Source organism: Glandiceps talaboti, chromosome 2, assembly GCF_964340395.1.
Source record: "Glandiceps talaboti chromosome 2, keGlaTala1.1, whole genome shotgun sequence".
In the NCBI taxonomy this organism is placed as follows: Eukaryota; Metazoa; Hemichordata; class Enteropneusta; family Spengelidae; genus Glandiceps; species Glandiceps talaboti.
In genome coordinates this window covers 1,255,528-1,276,395 of record NC_135550.1, presented here as the reverse complement: position 1 = coordinate 1,276,395, position 20,868 = coordinate 1,255,528, and the positions used below count along the sequence as shown (strand labels likewise).

Here is a 20,868-nt window from a genome sequence, read left to right as displayed (position 1 = left end):
TGTTGGTTAATAAGACATGTAGACTGTAGTTTTTGTTTACTGATGTCTATTACAACCACCAGCAATGTATTTTTTCACAATGCTGTTGAGTTTTATTCACCTGTTGACTATGCTCGTCATAGGCTGCGTGCTAACGGTGTCCCTCTATAACGTCACAAAATCCTGTGCACTAGCTGGGACCGGAAATACCCGACTGAAAAAAGGTCATTTAAAGATGTTTGCAGACGCTTTTTTAAAGTTTTGAAACCAGAATATGTTTCACAAACATGTCGTCTAGCAAAAAAGCAATAGTGATTGTGAGCATTTTGAATCATCTTTAAAAAAGTATTTTAAAAAATGCACATCAAACACACCTAAAAGTTATCTAGGCTGGAGGTCCAAAGGTGTACATGAAAATATAAATTTGCTTTACTTTACTATACTATGATTTACTTTACCACACTTTACTATATTTTACTTTAGGCCAGAAAAAAAAAGAAGCTGTTCAACGGGCAACATAACCCGACACATTGGGTAGGTAGGTCGATTTTTTATTTTTTATTTTTTATTTTTTTTACAAAGGATGTAAAAACAAACCACATGTAATGTTGGCAAAACATTTGAAGTTGAGTTTACATTGTACTTATTCATTCATTTTGATTTTATCTCTTGCAATTTGTCTGTATGGCAATTGATTTCCATCAGCTCTAGTTAGGAAATGTGCACAATTTACGGTTAAACAAATTTTGTAGCTCCTCTCAAAATATGTTAAGACTCGCTAAATGAAACTCCAGAATTGTTCTAGCCACTCCTTCTGTCACCTACACTATAGAGGAGAAATACAATTATATATGGTAGCACAGGTACAATGATGCATTAAAAATAAGTGATAATCAACTACAATAGCAGTCCAAATGATATTACTTGACAAAGGATGTGCTTTTCACATGGATACTTGTAAGGAGATGTCTCATAATTAGCTCTGACCTATGAAGGGAGGTACTTAGTCAGCCACCTTCCATCTTGTTTTGGGAGAAAGTCAAGTATTACCGTGATTGCTACTGATTGGAAGGATACATCCTCAAAAATGCAAACTTTTTTGAAAATAAGACAATATAGGAGGCCATTTAGAGGCATAAAATATCAAACAAAACACATAATTTAAAGTCTTACAAAGCTTGAATGTGGTTTTAAAATACCAGAATTGAGAGACAATTATGACATGCAGTACATTTTATCTGGCTATGAAGTGTATTTTGTTGTGGCAAAGCTGAAAGATATTTTCCAGATGTGGTAAATGACTTCTCCTGAACTTTAATTTGATTCCAAAAAAATCATGAATAAAGAAAAAGTAAAACATTTGAAGACTTTCAGACTATCAGACTTTTGATGGCCCAATGACTGCCCTTCCCATGGTCATAAAGTTTTGCTCATTTCGTTTAGTGAATATTGGATATGCAACAGTTTAATTTTATCTCAATTCATGCTTGTATGCATCATCAGAGCCAAGTAAACCACTGATAGTACATAATTTTGAATTGACTCAAATGTATATTGTTACATGTACTATTCAGAAAATATAAAGAAATTCCCTTAATTTTGAAACAAAGTGTGCATTTCACTGACATACAAAGCCAGCATGAGGATATTTTGCCCATCACCATCATCTGGCATAACTCTACTTTGTTTTACTATACTTTACTTTAATATACTTTGCTTACTTTACTACCCTTTACTTTTCAACTTTCTATGCAAGACTGTGCATAGAAAAGTTCTACTTTGGAATTGCATTATACTTCACTATTGAACCTACAATACGGTAACAAACAAAGTGTAATTGTTGATCAGATTAACGCACCCTTTAAAACTGTCTAGACTTAAAGTCCAATGTATTAATGCGCATAAACCACTTTCAGTTGAAAAATTGTTTCTGAAAGATGTACGATTCAATAACATCACCACACATGATTAGACACTTAGATAAAATATTTATGACAAAGCTGAGAGGAAAATCGCAAGGATTCAGATTGGCAGCCATCTTGGAAATAGGCCACCATATTGGATTTTTGAGTGGCTAGCATTATTTTCTGACTCAGTGCTTCACTGCGGTTTAGATAAGTATTAGGCAGAAAACATCGTAACATTAAAGTCAAATATTTAGCTGTGCAACAACTTTAAAATTTCATATCATAAAAAAGCACAAATCGTGATTTTAGCTGTTCATAAGTTGTGAAATACGATTTAATATCATAAAAAAAATATGAATAGACACCTTGGTGGAATATTTATGTAAAAGCAATCCATTTTAAAGTAGAAAAGCAGGTTTTAACAATTTAGGTTGGCGGCCATCTTGATAAATGGCCGCCATATTGGATTTTCTAGTGGCTAGCCTTATCTTCTGACTCAATGACACTTCGACAATGTCAAAAGAGGTAAGCAAAGTGTTTCATTGTGGTTTACATTATTATAAAGCAGAAAACATTGTAACCTTAAAATCAGTGCAAAAATGTTGTATTTTTACATAAAATTTCATATTAAAAAAAGAATTCATGGTTTTAGCTAGTTATAAGTTGAAATTACCGGGCTGTCGGTGGCTGAGCGGTTAGCTCATACGCCTCTTACCTCTGCAGTCTGGGTTCGAACCCGCAAGGCCTTGGCTGGGTTTGATTAAGAAATTAACCAGGTCTGCATGTAAGAAGGGTGATGCTCAGTTTGACCCTACCAAACAACGCAGGTTTTCCCCGGGTACTCCAGTTTCCTCCTGCTTCTTCAACACTAGGGCACCAGGGCGCTGCTCTTATGGCGACCATTTAACAAATTTCCGAATTTATTTGGACGAATAAAGTTTATTAATATTATTATTATTATTGTATTATAAATACCATTAAATATCTTCAACAACATATGAACAGACACTCTGGTGGATATTTATGATAATTTAAAGTCCATTTTGAAGCTGAAAAGCAGGTTTTAACAATTTAGGTTGGTGGCCATCTTGAAAAATGACTGCCACATTGGATTCTCGGGTGTTAGCATTATTTTCTGACTCATTGACCCTTAAACACTGTCTGTGCCAAATTTCATGCTTGTATCACAAAATGAACGATTATGGCCAAAATTCAGTTCTCCCCCTTGCTATCAAATGTGACTGAATGAAGATATGATCTTAAAAAAATTGGTGGCTGCCATTCCGTAAAAATTACACGACCAAAAATAATGCTTGTGTATACATCTTTTCAACACTATTACTTGAATGTAAGCATGATTTAAAAGAAACTGGCAATATGTAAACAGTAATGTGTCTGTGATAGACAGGAAATGGCTTGATTTTGATATTTGGCCCTGAATGTCAATGTCAAGGTCAAAGTCTCCAAAGATAGCTTGCATCTGATAATATGTAGACACATGAATATAGTCTGTATGTATTACAGTTTTTTGAGTCATGCAGTAAATAATGATTTGTAACTAACTACAAATATGGTAGCCATTCATTAAAAGTGATATGAGCGGCACCAAACATAATTCTTGTGATGATAGTTCCTTTCTTCAAAATTATTTGCAAACATAATTTAAAAGAAATTGGCAATATGTAAATACATTTTTGTACTACAATGTGTGTGATAGGAAGGAATCTGCATAATTTTGATAACTGATCTTGAAGGTCAAGGTCAAAGTCTCCAATGATAGCTTGCACATGATAATGTGAAGGTAGACATTTGAATGGAGTGTCTGTGATTTGAGTTCTGCAGTAAATAAGGATTTTTAAGTACAAATATGGTTGCCATTTGGTCAAATTTGCATATATCAAAAAACTAATTGATGTGCATATGTCCCACCTTTGTGTCAGGTCTGACAGGAATTGGATAATGCATGTCGGAGAAATGACATATTACGGACAGACGGACAGACAGATGGCCGGATGGAGCCCATTGTAATAGCACCCCTTTGGGGCTTAAAACCAAAACAATTATCAACCTGAATGCTACAGTTCCTCAAGCTTCCACTTCACAAGTGTCAATATGTTTAGCAGTCACGTGTTCATTAAGGTCTACACCAAGTGAATCACTTCTATCAGTATTTGTTACTGACTCTCCCGTGTCATTACTAGGTTGTTTTACCTCTGATGCTACATTCTCAACATCTTCCTTTGTGACTGTAGAACTGCTAGGTTGAAGACATATTATTTGATGTGTTGCTACATCCTGGTTTTATGTCTGCTGTAGTTATTTCTGTAGGTGTCGTATTTCGGCTATCATCATTGAGTTCAGAATCCTCACTTTTGACCTGGATACCATTTCCAGCATGGTGGTGTCATTTACATTTTCAACTGTATTTTGTTTCATTTTGCTATTACTCCCTGTCTTTTTCCATTTCATTAGATTGCAATGGTTTATCATCACACTTCTCCTGTTTGACATCACTTACTTCTCTTGTTGTATCATTGGTTTCCATGGCACCATTAATTTGTTGCTCAGTGTTAAAGATATTTTCTTCTTCCCCGTCCTCACCCTCCTCTTCTACTATCTTGGCCAGTTTTTGAGGAAGTTTCGGAGCTAAATCTTTCCTAATTTTTCCATAGTCCTTAGCATGTTGAAGTATTTTCTTTTCTGATAGTTTGAGTTGGATGATGAGTCTGACATGCTCAGATAAGTCTTTCTTCTCCAATTCAGTCTCATCTTCCTTAAAATTAACACAGAAATAAAACAAATTTGTTCAACCTTCATGACCAACAAAGTGCTATTGCTGGTACAAGTTTTGTCAGATCTCAGTTGACATACTCATAATATTCCAGAACGCCATGATGCACAAATGCAAGTGTGGCATACTTGGGGTATTTGCATGAGTGTTTGCAGTGTTCTCTGTGGCATCACTTTCACGAGAGTAGCATGTGAAAGTGCAACAGCAAACACTGCAAGCACTAGACTGAGTGTAAATACCCCTTAATACCCACACTGACACTTACGTGGCATAGGGTTCTGTTTTATTATTACACGTTTATCTGAAACAACAAATTTCCATAAAAATGACACTTTGCAATCGCACACTTTTGTGTAGAATGACCAATAATGTCCGTATTTGTATATCATTTGCATGCATGCATGCAATACTGTTTTTGGTATTGTATGGCAGTGCAAATACCACTGGCATCCATGTGCACTAGTGCAAGTAATCTCAATAATTTGTAACAATCAGTAGTATTTCACCTGTTCTAATCAGTGTTCACTCTATGGTTTTCTGAAGTTGTGCACATTTAGAAATGAAGCATGTGTGCTTGCCTAAGCCCAACATGGTCATGGGTAGTTCTAGAAGATGAGAGGTACAGTTGCCTTTTGAAGTATTTGTCAATACTATTAGGCAGCCTTAACTGGGATTAGATGATAACTACATGTACATGTGTGACGGAGTCAAAGTCAATTATTTTTCAGACCCTGTATCTTTATTTCTCATTCAGCCATAATGTTCTCTCGAAAGTATTCAATACTAAAATAGGCAAATTATAATAAGATGTCCACAACACATAATTTATCGTGATTGTGGACAGACAATGTGACTGTGCCATTAGTATTAAATGCAGAGAGAGAATACGCCATAAATTAGAACAATGGTTCAAAATTATACATCACTGACATTAAGCACTAGCTCCTTCCTGTCTGGCTAACCTGGATATAAGTTTGCTTAATTTGTATTAAAATACACTTGAGACAGATGTTATTTGATTTTTTCCAGGGCCGAATAACAGTTTATTTAATTCTAAGCTATCATTTACCTGTATGGTAGACTTGTACATCTTCAGGAGAAGATCTAGTCTTGTGTCAAGAAAGGTCCACACTTTAGTTTCGTTGTCCACACTCACTATGACATCAGGGTTATACAACAGTCTCAAATTTGTATCTGAATCCATTCTTTCTTTAAGTTCGTCTGAAAAAATAGAAGAATCAGACATTGTGAAAGCAAGGTTTTTTACTTTATTTATTTATTGGATAACCAACGGGAATTAGTCCCATTTATAGGCTTTGGTTCAGTGTTAGTGCAGAAGGAAACCGGAATACCCAAGGAAAACCTGTGTTGTATGCTAGAATCAAACTGAACGACACTCGTTTACTTAAAGCATGGTAATTGTAATCAAACCCAGCTGACACCTGGCAGGTTCAAACCCAGGCTGCAGAGGTAAGAGTCGTACGAGCTAATTGCTCAGCCACCGACAACCCTATCGACCTTGTTGATGACATCTATGAACACTTTCACCTTAAAGTTTGAAGATAAAGGTGACATCCACGCTTGTACATGTATGTCCAAACACACCTCTCTATACACTTTGTAGCATTAGTTTCATCATCTAATCTACATTTAAACACTTTCAAAAGTTGTGTAACATCAGCATAGCCATACAAAGTAATCATACAAATGTATGGTTGTTTATGATGCAAGACATTGAGAGCTACTTCTGTGTTGGTCATTTATATATATCATGTTGGTGGTTTAGGTCATATATGCTAAAGGCAATTGTCCTATGGGGAAAGGTAAGATCTATATGCATTACGTCCTATAATATCATCATTGGCTATTTATCCAAGCCACTCTGTTGGTGCCTGTGATTTGTCAACAGCTTTAATGATATTCAGTCAAAAGGTCACACATATATCATAATGTTCAACAAGGAAAATGAGACAGAAGGAAGGATAGTTTTTACTGGGTTTCAAGTTTAGGTCTATTTTTTATTGACATCGTATCTAACGGAACACTGAATACACAGGGATGATAAGCTTTAATACCATAATGTAATGTACATTCAATGTACATTACATTGATGATTCAATACATATGCGATTCCCTGGTCAGATTAGTCTTGATTATGTTGGTGATAGTTAGAGTGAACCAACATTTAATCACTTTCTTTTATGAGATGAACAAAGACACTACTAAACCACCCATGTTTGTTTTTAGCTTGTAACCAGATCAGCGCATGTGTTGTATTATTTAGTAGCATGTGTATTATAAACTGCAGGGAGTGTTGACGTTTTTTGAATAAGGAGCCACTGGGTTAAAACATAACTTCATGCACCATGCTGCTATTTTTATAGTCATGACGCAAGTGGCTTTTAATTGGCCATATTTGTTTACACATAGTTGATTTTTGTTTATTATTGTATACATAGACCCTCATATTCCAGGGTGTGACGTCAAAGTATAGTAATATGATGAAATCCATACATTTCATATTACTATACTTTGATGTCACACTATAGTAATATGGTCGGAACTACTTTGAATTATTTGTAAACATCATCAACCTGTACAGTTACGATGTTATTGTTTGAAAATATGGTTTCCTTGCTATTCATGGATTGCCTAACATCGACCATCATCATCAGTGTAAACAATGAACAAATACACCTCTTTTGGACATGTCTATCACCTTTCGTACAGCCACTAACGTCCGTAGACATACTAACATCAACATCGTAAAAACTTCCAGTTGTGATAGTTGTGCAACGGAGTGAAATCGTTGTCCGTTAATTCAATTATTGATAGAATTTTTGATCAACTTTTGACAATGTGTTTTTGAAAATTTCACAATGTTTTCGACATTTTAACTTGCCAGTGTTGATGTTTTTAGCGTACGACTCTGAGCCGAGTTCTATACATAACCAGTGTAGGCACCCGTTCGTTAGCTAGTCTATCGATATGTCTCATTTTTTCCGATGAAAGTGTTTATATGTTGTCAAAGAATTAATCACTGCTCTTGACACACGTCCCATCGTTGGCAAAATGTTCCCTACCTGAAAGTCTGTGGTGAAATTTCACTGATCTCAACATATACGTTAGTAGTAATAGCGACGGCAGCTGTGGTAATGGCGACTACATTCTGAAATCTGAATGAGCATAACAGCTGAGCGCTGTAGCCCTATCACTTCATAAAATTAATGCGAGTTCAGCGTAAGTTTGAGAATAATTTAGTTTAAAATTGTCATTATAATAAAAAAAAAAATGGTGGGTCTATTTATATAATAAATAAATAATCTCCCGGTATTTCTCATTCATGCTACATCATCGCCGACTCATGATTCCCCTATGTCTGTATCCCTACGGCCGAAATGAGGGGAATCATTCGTCCTCGACGTAGCACTCATTCGGAATACCGGGAGATTATATATAATCATTTAATTTCTTTCTTTACAAAATGTTTTTTTGTTTACTCTGAGTGCCCTCAACGAAGCCCAGTATGTCAGCGAAATACAAGATCTACTAATGTAATCTCAATCAGACGTTCATGGTCTTTCTAATCCATGAGTGTTTAGCCACATTTTCTTTAAAAATACTCAGTTTATATTTCAAAATGAGGTAATAATCGCGAGGAGTTCAATAGGGCCATGAGTTTACATTACTGTAATGAGCCGTTATTACCTAGCTCATCCAATGACTGACTGCTTGTTAATCTGTTATTACCTAGCTAATCCAATGACTGACTGCTTGTTAATCCGTTATTACCTAGCTCATCCAATGACTGACTGCTTGTTAATCCGTTATTACCTAGCTAATCCAATAACTGACTGCTTGTTAATCCGTTATTACCTAGCTAATCCAATGACTGACTGCTTGTTAATCTGTTATTACCTAGCTAATCCAATAACTGACTGCTTGTTAATCCGTTATTACCTAGCTAATCCAATGACTGACTGCTTGTTAATCCGTTATTACCTAGCTAATCCAATGACTGACTGCTTGTTAATCCATTACCTAGCTAATCCAATGACTGACTGCTTGTTAATCTGTTATTACCTAGCTAATCCAATGACTGACTGCTTGTTAATCCGTTATTACCTAGCTAATCCAATGACTGACTGCTTGTTAATCTGTTATTACCTAGCTAATCCAATGACTGACTGCTTGTTAATCCATTATTACCTAGCTCATCCAATGACTGACTGCTTGTTAATCTGTTATTACCTAGCTAATCCAATGACTGACTGCTTGTTAATCTGTTATTACCTAGCTAATCCAATGACTGACTGCTTGTTAATCCGTTATTACCTAGCTAATCCAATGACTGACTGCTTGTTAATCCGTTATTACCTAGCTAATCCAATGACTGACTGCTTGTTAATCCGTTATTACCTAGCTAATCCAATGACTGACTGCTTGTTAATCCGTTATTACCTAGCTAATCCAATGACTGACTGCTTGTTAATCCGTTATTACCTAGCTAATCCAATGACTGACTGCTTGTTAATCCGTTATTACCTAGCTAATCCAATGACTGACTGCTTGTTAATCCGTTATTACCTAGCTAATCCAATGACTGACTGCTTGTTAATCCGTTATTACCTAGCTAATCCAATGACTGACTGCTTGTTAATCCGTTATTACCTAGCTAATCCAATGACTGACTGCTTGTTAATCCGTTATTACCTAGCTAATCCAATGACTGACTGCTTGTTAATCCGTTATTACCTAGCTAATCCAATGACTGACTGCTTGTTAATCCGTTATTACCTAGCTAATCCAATGACTGACTGCTTGTTAATCCGTTATTACCTAGCTAATCCAATGACTGACTGCTTGTTAATCCGTTATTACCTAGCTAATCCAATGACTGACTGCTTGTTAATCCGTTATTACCTAGCTAATCCAATGACTGACTGCTTGTTAATCCGTTATTACCTAGCTAATCCAATGACTGACTGCTTGTTAATCCGTTATTACCTAGCTAATCCAATGACTGACTGCTTGTTAATCCGTTATTACCTAGCTAATCCAATGACTGACTGCTTGTTAATCCGTTATTACCTAGCTAATCCAATGACTGACTGCTTGTTAATCTGTTATTACCTAGCTAATCCAATAACTGACTGCTTGTTAATCTGTTATTACCTAGCTAATCCAATGACTGACTGCTTGTTAATCCGTTATTACCTCTATTACATCATAGCCGTCCCCGTTCCTGACTGTACAGATGGGTACGTATTTATTCATTTCACTGATGTTTTCATTGTTTTCACATTTCATAGCAATTCTTTTTGTTTTAAAATAAATTCCACTAGGTGACCGAGATAAATCATCAGATGAGAAGTAAACTAATATGATTTACCGTTGCATCGCTACGATATAGAATATTATGAATAACAAGTTTGTCATTGATGAAAAAATGGTTTTATTTGTATCTTCAATGGTATTACATAACAATCACAAGTCTATTCCATCAATACAAATAAATGCAAAAAGTAAAAATACTGCCAATGGCATTGTAGCACAACTGTACAGTTTTTAAAAATGTTTATCCATATGCTAGTCCATGCTAACAATAGGTGTTCATTTGCTGAATGACTATCCAGTTGCCTATCCAACCATGTTGCTATCTTTACGATATATGCTATCGTTTGGCTGTTGCTAGGGGCGTGGTCATGTTGTTAGATATATTTGTATACATTTTTGTATGTTTTTGTTCACTTGTGTATGAATTCCTGATATAATCTTTGCAATGTATGTGATCATTTGGCTGTTGCTATGGGTTTGGTCTTGTTGCTAGGCATATTTACATACATTTATGAATGTTTATTCAATTGTCTATTGATCCCGGTTGTTATCTTCGCAATATATGTGATCATTTGGTTGTTGCTATGGGCGTGGTCTTGTTGCTATGCACATTTGCATATATTTTTTGAATGTATATTCATTTGCCTTTCTATTATTGTTATTATCTTTGCAATATACTTGATTATTTGGCTGTTGCTATGGGCGTGGTCTTGTTGCTAGGCAAAATTGCATACATTTTTTTGAATGTTTACTCACTTGCCTACCAGATAATGTTGTTATTTGACCAAAATATACTGCCATTCGGTTGTTGCTAAGGGCGTGGTCATGGTTGCTAGGGCCAATTTTGTGAAAATGTTTTAAAGAAAATCTGCAGAATAACACTTTCAGAAAGTTTCAGACTCATTGACCAAGTACTTTTTGAGATATATATATTTTTGACCAAAAATGAACAATTGTACACCTAATTTGCATATCACTCATTGAATCATTGTATGCATAATATTTCTTCGTCCATACATCCCTAGATGCATTTCCATTACATTTCAGCCCAATCTGCTCAGTAGTTTTGGAATTATAGATTTTTAACCCAAAAGACACATTTTTAGCCCTAATTTGCATATTACTGATGTAATCATCATGTCATGAACAAATCTTAAAGTTTTTTTTTACCAAAAATCACATTTTTTGACCCAAATCACACACTTGTGATGCAATCATTTTGATTTGAACAATTTCCCAACTAGACACCCAAGGTAATTGACCTACCAAACATCATGGCAATCAGTTCAGCCTTGACTTTGACTTTAAGTTGTTTGCAATTTAAATGTAGAGGTTATTTCCATGCAATTACATTGTTTCACATGTTCATTGAATATTAGGTATCCTGCCACTCCATACAGGTGTAAGGTTTCAAAGATATCAAACTCGCGCAACAGATTCAAATATGGCCAGCCTGTCTTTATAGCACAGTATCGTGTAGTATGCATGAATATTTATCACTTTCAAAATAAAGTAAATATCAGCAACACGTCTGAAACGGTAGGCGACACATGGCAGAATTTCTTTTAGTATGCATTCGTTGAATTTAGCAGTCAACATTCCCGAAGGAGTCTTCAAATGACAGAGTTTGTGGAAAATATTGTCGTACCCTTCTCTCACTGATCCACATATTACTGTGTACTATTGCATAATGGGACAATGTGCAATGTGCCAACTAACACAAGAGGGCACAATTCAATTTGCAGATGACAAATGTGTTTTTGAACTAGCTAACATAATACAAGGTAAATATTTTGTATTTGTTGTTATTGCTTTCATAATATATTAATGAAGAGTATTGTGTAAGAAAGCAAAATATGTGTTGAGCATAAAATATGTATTTTTTATTCAATTTGTAATTTAAAAAGGCTGAGATGCAGAGAGTTCATTACGTTACATGAGGCATGCAGATTTTCTTTTCAGCGAAAGTGAAGTTTTCGGTATTTTGAGTCTTATTTTTTTATTTTATGCCAAATTTAAATATGAAATAAAATAGTAGTGATGTAAGAGTACACAAAGAAATTGGGAATTCCATAAAATCAAAATTGACAGGTTTAGTAACTCTGAAGATTCACTATGTATATTTTGCAGGTAAATGTAACATTTTAGTAATTTGGCAATTACTGTTATATTTTAGACTCTCACATTACAAAATTAAGTATATACTAATAAAAATGTGAAAGGGCACCCTCAAAGATCAGCCAACATAGCATAAAATGAGACAGTCGATGAGGGCAGAATTCGAAGACAAATTCAAGCCTGGCATCAACCCCTGACCTACAACCTGACTGTTTATAATAGCTCACCCAGGTCACCAATTCACACAAAAGGGTACACTAAGAAATATTCAAATACAGAGTATAAACCCCCAGAAAATTCAACAACTCTATGACTGAGTAACATCTAATATAAGTTTGAACGGATAAAATTTATTGAATAAATGAACAAAATGCAACATTAATAACGAAGTAATTATAATCTATCCTACTGGACTTGCTGTTATTTTGAATGGCAATAGTTTCACGTCCTATCCTGGACACTTCATCAGGCCGACTGATGATCTAATGACACATGGTTTGTGACACCTGACAGAGTAGGATTGTCATGTGATGATGAAAACCGTCGAGGAATTTTACTGATCACAGTCCCCCTCCCCTATAAGGAAGACTCCTCCCGTTTAACATATACAGCCTCCTTTACCCCTCTTTCAAACCACCTGTGTTCTTTGTCCAATATAACTACATCCTTATTGTCAAAGGAGTGGTTCATACTGTTGAGGTGTGTATACACTGCCGAGTGTCCCGATTCGGATGAAGTCAAGCTTCTGTGTTGGTACATTTGTTTTTCTAGAGTTTGTTTTGTTTCGCCAATATACAACTCCTGGCAACTCTCCTCTTTACACTGTATGGCATAAATGCTGTTACTTTGTTTGTCCCTAGGGGTTTTGTCATTGGGATGAACTAACTTTTGCCTCAACCTGTTGGCAGGTTTGAAGGAAACTGGTATTTGGTATTGATGGAATACTCTGCGAATTTCTCCTGACTGACACCCTTGAGACATAGGGGATGGTGATGTTATAACAGTGTATGGTACCCCCACCTGACCAGATGTTTTCAGCGGGCGTTCGCTGATTCTTCTGTGAACGGGAACTTGCCTTCTCAAAGGTCCAAGTGCGGTAACCACATATCCCAAGAACTGCATGATTTAAGATGTTTGCATTCCTCCGACTTTGCATTTTCACTAGAAGAGATGGCATCTCCTTGGTGTAAAAGAGTTCTAACTACTCCCAGCTTATGAATCAGAGGGTGATGTGAATCAAATAACAGATATTGATCAGTGTGTGTAGGTTTTCTGTGGACAGAAATGTGTAAAGTGCCATCACTGTGCATAGTGGGTAGAGGTATTTTAGCGTTCGCCATACAAGATGCTATGGTAACCTTGGTTCGCAATTAATTCGCTTCAGATGTACTCAACCCATTATATATGATTGCCAATTCAGTAGTAGTTAGAAAGTCAACGTATGGGATACGATTTGGAGCTATAGCAAAGTTTAGTACCTTTGACAGTAGTAGTTAGAAAGTCAACGTATGGGATACGATTTGGAGCAATAGCAAAGTTTAGTCCCTTTGACAGTAGTAGTTAGAGGGTTAACGTATGGGATACGATTTGGAGCTATAGCAAAGTTTAGTACCTTTGACAGTAGTAGTTAGAAGGTCAACATATGGGATACGATTTGGAGCTATAGCATAGTTTAGTCCCTTTGACAGTAGTAGTTAGAAAGTCAACGTATGGGATACGACTTGGAGCAATAGCAAAGTTTAGTCCCTTTGACAGTAGTAGTTAGAAAGTCAACGTATGGGATACGACTTGGAGCTATAGCATAGTTTAGTACCTTTGACAGTAGTAGTTAGAAAGTCAACGTATGGGATACGATTTGGAGCAATAGGATAGTTTAGTACCTTTGACAGTAGTAGTTAGAAAGTCAACATATGGGATACGACTTGGAGCTATAGCATAGTTTAGTCCCTTTGACAGTAGTAGTTAGAAAGTCAACATATGGGATACGATTTGGAGCTATAGCAAAGTTTAGTACCTTTGACAGTAGTAGTTAGAGGGTCAACGTATGGGATACGATTTGGAGCAATAGCAAAGTTTAGTACCTTTGACAGTAGTAGTTAGAAAGTCAACGTATGGGATACGATTTGGAGCAATAGCAAAGTTTAGTACCTTTGACAGTAGTAGTTAGAGGGTTAACGTATGGGATACGACTTGGAGCTATAGCAAAGTTTAGTCCCTTTGACAGTAGTAGTTAGAAGGTCAACATATGGGATACGATTTGGAGCAATAGCATAGTTTAGTCCCTTTGACAGTAGTAGTTAGAAGGTCAACATATGGGATACGACTTGGAGCTATAGCAAAGTTTAGCCCCTTTGAGAGTAGTAGTTAGAAAGTCAACGTATGGGATACGATTTGGAGCTATAGCATAGTTTAGTCCCTTTGACAGTAGTAGTTAGAAAGTCAACATATGGGATACGATTTGGAGCTATAGCAAAGTTTAGTACCTTTGACAGTAGTAGTTAGAAAGTCAACGTATGGGATACGATTTGGAGCAATAGCATAGTTTAGTACCTTTGACAGTAGTAGTTAGAGGGTCAACGTATGGGATACGACTTGGAGCAATAGCATAGTTTAGTCCCTTTGACAGTAGTAGTTAGAAAGTCAACGTATGGGATACGACTTGGAGCTATAGCATAGTTTAGTCCCTTTGACAGTAGTAGTTAGAAAGTCAACATATGGGATACGATTTGGAGCTATAGCAAAGTTTAGTCCCTTTGACAGTAGTAGTTAGAAAGTCAACGTATGGGATACGACTTGGAGCAATAGCAAAGTTTAGTCCCTTTGACAGTAGTAGTTAGAGGGTCAACGTATGGGATACGACTTGGAGCTATAGCAAAGTTTAGTACCTTTGACAGTAGTAGTTAGAAAGTCAACGTATGGGATACGATTTGGAGCAATAGCAAAGTTTAGTACCTTTGACAGTAGTAGTTAGAGGGTTAACGTATGGGATACGACTTGGAGCTATAGCAAAGTTTAGTCCCTTTGACAGTAGTAGTTAGAAGGTCAACATATGGGATACGATTTGGAGCAATAGCATAGTTTAGTCCCTTTGACAGTAGTAGTTAGAAGGTCAACATATGGGATACGACTTGGAGCTATAGCAAAGTTTAGTACCTTTGACAGTAGTAGTTAGAGGGTCAACGTATGGGATACGATTTGGAGCAATAGCAAAGTTTAGTCCCTTTGACAGTAGTAGTTAGAAAGTCAACGTATGGGATACGACTTGGAGCTATAGCAAAGTTTAGTCCCTTTGACAGTAGTAGTTAGAAGGTCAACATATGGGATACGATTTGGAGCAATAGCAAAGTTTAGTCCCTTTGACAGTAGTAGTTAGAAAGTCAACGTATGGGATACGATTTGGAGCAATAGCATAGTTTAGTACCTTTGACAGTAGTAGTTAGAGGGTCAACGTATGGGATACGACTTGGAGCAATAGCAAAATTTAGTACCTTTGACAGTAGTAGTTAGAGGGTCAACGTATGGGATACGATTTGGAGCAATAGCAAAGTTTAGTCCCTTTGACAGTAGTAGTTAGAGGGTCAACGTATGGGATACGATTTGGAGCTATAGCAAAGTTTAGTTCCTTTGACAGTAGTAGTTAGAGGGTCAACGTATGGGATACGATTTGGAGCAATAGCATAGTTTAGTCCCTTTGACAGTAGTAGTTAGAAGGTCAACGTATGGGATACGATTTGGAGCAATAGCATAGTTTAGTCCCTTTGACAGTAGTAGTTAGAAAGTCAACGTATGGGATACGATTTGGAGCAATAGGATAGTTTAGTACCTTTGACAGTAGTAGTTAGAAAGTCAACGTATGGGATACGATTTGGAGCAATAGCATAGTTTAGTACCTTTGACAGTAGTAGTTAGAGGGTCAACGCATGGGATACGACTTGGAGCAATAGCAAAATTTAGTACCTTTGACAGTAGTAGTTAGAGGGTCAACGTATGGGATACGACTTGGAGCTATAGCATAGTTTAGTACCTTTGACAGTAGTAGTTAGAGGGTCAACGTATGGGATACGATTTGGAGCTATAGCAAAGTTTAGTCCCTTTGACAGTAGTAGTTAGAAGGTCAACATATGGGATACGATTTGGAGCAATAGCATAGTTTAGTCCCTTTGACAGTAGTAGTTAGAGGGTCAACGTATGGGATACGACTTGGAGCAATAGCAAAGTTTAGTCCCTTTGACAGTAGTAGTTAGAGGGTCAACATATGGGATACGATTTGGAGCTATAGCAAAGTTTAGTTCCTTTGACAGTAGTAGTTAGAAAGTCAACGTATGGGATACGACTTGGAGCAATAGCAAAGTTTAGTTCCTTTGACAGTAGTAGTTAGAAAGTCAACGTATGGGATACGATTTGGAGCTATAGCAAAGTTTAGTTCCTTTGACAGTAGTAGTTAGAGGGTCAACGTATGGGATACGATTTGGAGCAATAGCATAGTTTAGTACCTTTGACAGTAGTAGTTAGAGGGTCAACATATGGGATACGATTTGGAGCTATAGCAAAGTTTAGTCCCTTTGACAGTAGTAGTTAGAAGGTCAACGTATGGGATACGATTTGGAGCTATAGCAAAGTTTAGCCCCTTTGACAGTAGTAGTTAGAAGGTCAACGTATGGGATACGATTTGGAGCTATAGCATAGTTTAGCCCCTTTGAGAGTAGTAGTTAGAAAGTCAACGTATGGGATACGATTTGGAGCTATAGCAAAGTTTAGCCCCTTTGAGAGTAGTAGTTAGAGGGTCAACTTATGGGATACGATTTGGAGCTATAGCAAAGTTTAGTCCCTTTGAGAGTAGTAGTTAGAGGGTCAACGTATGGGATACGACTTGGAGCAATAGCAAAGTTTAGTACCTTTGACAGTAGTAGTTAGAAAGTCAACGTATGGGATACGATTTGGAGCTATAGCAAAGTTTAGTACCTTTGACAGTAGTAGTTAGAAAGTCAACATATGGGATACGACTTGGAGCTATAGCAAAGTTTAGTCCCTTTGACAGTAGTAGTTAGAAAGTCAACGTATGGGATACGATTTGGAGCTATAGCAAAGTTTAGTTCCTTTGACAGTAGTAGTTAGAAAGTCAACGTATGGGATACGATTTGGAGCTATAGCAAAGTTTAGCCCCTTTGAGAGTGTATCTTTTTCCACTTCACTCAATTGCCTACTGGAGAGATTCTTGAACCACCTGTTCTTAACTTTATCATCCAGATGTGGTCCACCTTCTCTTCTCCAATTTTTATCCAAATCTGCTTGTGACAGACATGATTGCAACAGTATATTGTACTTGTTTTGTTGTCTCTCCTTGGCTCTCAGGTGTTGAGATAAATGTAGCTGTGACTTTGAAGTGAATTGTGACACTTGGTAAATCTGTATGTAATTTAGCTGAAATCAGATTTGCTCTGTTTTTCAAGGTATAGATTGTAAAATTAGTTTGATGTACCCATTCATTAAGGAGGTCTCGCTCAGCTTTAGCGATTATTTTATTGGCTTTGTGACCCCTACTGGTCATAAGGACCGACATGTAGCAAATGCTGCTGGTCCTTAAGGAAAACTGCTGGTCCATACTCAATGCAGTTCCCGTTCACGACCTGTATCTACACCCCCCCCCCCCCCATTTACAGATTAAATGATTTTGAACTTTAATATGATACAACATATCTTTAGATATAAAAGTAAAATAGAGTACAACGAATTTTTCACTATCCACTATTATTTCATAAAATTTCCACTCACAGAGTCAAAAAATAACTTGGAAGTAAATTTTGGATTCACAAGCAAGTACTTTTTGACTCTGTGAGTAGAGGTTTTCATTTGTAACTATGAACCCAGAGACTATGAATATTCATTCTCGCATAATCTGTTCCTATAGACTATAGTGGTCTGAGACTGAATGTACTCACTCCACCATAGAAATACATATCCATAGATTGTAGATAATATGGGTGAATGAATCATTAAATATACATTATCTGCAATCTCTAAGAGATCACAGTCCTCTCCTTCCTCTCTGTACGATTCACTAAATTCTGAATCACATAATCCAAAGTCAGCCGGATTCATCGTATGTGGCAACAGCTGATGTAGCTTTCCAACTCATAGCGAACGTAGACCCACAAATTCATCATAGCAGAAGGTTTTGTCGCATAACTATCCCTCTTGAAAACTTTGTATTTGCTTTATTTCAATTTCCATCCACACAGTGACACAGAGCGGTTTCGTCTTCCTTCAGTCTTTACAAATATGTACAGAACCCCCCCCCCATAAAGCCTTACCCGTATACCCTACCGTGGTGTATTGAGTATCGTCTCCGGTTGTTTGTGTATGAAATCTGACCATGATGAAGAGAACTATCATGGCTAAACATGTCTTACAGTGCGAGTTTTTTTGACGTGGGAACGTGATATGGTAACTGTACTGTAATGTGTCATCCACTATGTACCCGTGTTTGGCATGATGCAGTAATTTTCCAGATACAACAATGGCAACAAAAATGCAAGTTTATACGTTGATTACAACATGACAGGATGTACATCATCATATGCATCAAATTGAAAGCAATCAGACGACGCATTTTTTTACTGTTTTTACAAAAAAAGCTATCGTACTGAAGATATTTTACGAAGTGTACCTGCCTTTCTATATTAGTTAAAACGCCATTTTCAGAGTAGTTTATATGTTTTCCGTCAGTTTGTTTTGATCATGGCCACACACATGGGGAACTCCGGTAAATTGATCGGGAAACCCGCTAACATTTACCGGCTTTAATACCAGCCTTTAAAAAAACAGTGTCTCTTTCGTCTTCTTCTTCGGAAGCTCATTAAATATCGCCACATACTTTATAAATACAACGTGGAACTGTCTCAAACACGTGCCTAAATGATTGTATTTTATTTACTTATTTTTGTATGCTTTACCATGCTCGCTAAAGCATGATGTTACGCAATAAAGATTGATTGATTGATTGTTAAAAGTTTCATACACTTCGAACAGTAAACTTTACAACAATGATTACGGCGGAAAAAGACGCATGCGCTGAATGCGTCTGAATGTCTAAGACGTTCTGATTAGACAAGACAAAAATAATTAGAGAAATTCAGCCAATCATGTGTTTGCTAACATAATTTCATAAAGTAAATGCTGTATGCTACGTCATATGTAGACATGATATCAACATTGACAACAACACAGAGCGAGCTAGCTCTGTGTCGCTTGACTTGAACGAGATGTCGAGAGTAAAATAGGTAACACAAGATCAGATTCATGTAGGTGAAATTGGTTGAATAAATGTTATTATTTACTCCAAATTTCAGTCGGTCATAAGGACCGATACGTTGTTGTAATTCTGAAAATCTGTTGGTCCGAACGGAAATCTGTTGGTCTCGGGCAGAAGGACCGGCGTTAATTTCGCACGCTGCCTACAGGGTGGCAACTGCTCTATGTTAGTAAATGTTTCCTACAGGGTGGCAACTGATCTATGTTAGTAAATGTTTCCTACAGGGTGGCAACTGATCTATGTTAGTAAATGTTACCTATAGGGTGGCAACTGATCTATGTTAGTAAATGTTTCCTATAGGGTGGCAACTGATCTATGTTAGTAAATGTTACCGACAGGGTGGCAACTGATCTATGTTTAAGTAAATGCTACCTACAGGGTGGCAACTAATCTATGTTAGTAAATGTTTCCTATAGGGTGGCAACTGATCTATGTTTGTAAATGTTTCCTACAGGGTGGCAACTGATCTATGTTAGTAAATGTTACCTATAGGGTGGCAACTGATCTATGTTAGTAAATGTTTCCTATAGGGTGGCAACTGATCTATGTTAGTAAATGTTACCTACAGGGTGGCAACTGCTCTATGTTAGTAAATGTTACCTACAGGGTGGCAACTGATCTATGTTAGTAAATGTTACCGACAGGGTGGCAACTGATCTATGTTAGTAAATGCTACCTACAGGGTGGCAACTGATCTATGTTAGTAAATGTTACCTACAGGGTGGCAACTGATCTATGTTAGTAAATGTTACCTATAGGGTGGCAACTGATCTATGTTAGTAAATGTTTCCTATAGGGTGGCAACTGATCTATGTTAGTAGATGTTTCCTACAGGGTGGCAACTGATCTATGTTAGTAAATGTTACCTACAGGGTGGCAACTGATCTATGTTAGTAAATGTTTCCTACAGGGTGGCAAATGAGTATGTTAGTAAATGTTACCTACAGGGTGGCAACTGATCTATGTTAGTAAATGTTTCCTACAGGGTGGCAAATGATCTATGTTAGTAAATGTTTCCTACAGGGTGGCAACTGCTCTATGTTAGTAAATGTTACCTACAGGGTGGCAACTGATCTATGTTAGTAAATGTTTCCTACAGGGTGGCAACTGATCTATGTTAGTAAATGTTTCCTACAGGGTGGCAACTGATCTATGTTAGTAAATGTTACCTACCGGGTGGCAACTGATCTATGTTACTAAATGTTTCCTACAGGGTGGCAAATGATCTATGTTAGTAAATGTTACCTACCGGGTGGCAACTGATCTATGTTAGTAAATGTTTCCTACAGGGTGGCAACTGATCTATGTTAGTAAATGTTTCCTACAGGGTGGCAACTGATCTCTGTTACCTACAGGGTGGCAACTGATCTATGATGTTAGTAAATGTTACCTACAGGGTGGCAACTGATCTATATTAGTAAATG

The 20,868-nt window shown here is 36.8% G+C and overlaps 1 protein-coding gene across 3 annotated transcripts in view; it reads right to left on the bottom strand.

The window, feature by feature from the left end:
• Positions 1-273: 273 nt before the first annotated feature.
• LOC144453776 (actin-histidine N-methyltransferase-like) overlaps positions 274-20,868 on the bottom strand; it is a 123,553-nt gene continuing 102,958 nt past the window's right edge. For 2 of the 3 annotated variants that reach the window (XM_078145125.1, XM_078145126.1), the window contains exons 13-14: positions 5,747-5,898; positions 274-4,659 (exon numbers count right to left, since the gene is read on the bottom strand). In XM_078145125.1, the coding sequence (XP_078001251.1) occupies positions 4,330-4,659; positions 5,747-5,898 (482 nt within the window). In that variant the 3' untranslated portion in view covers positions 274-4,329. The remainder of the gene's footprint in view (positions 4,660-5,746; positions 5,899-20,868) is intronic. The other variant, XM_078145128.1, reaches the window with a different exon arrangement.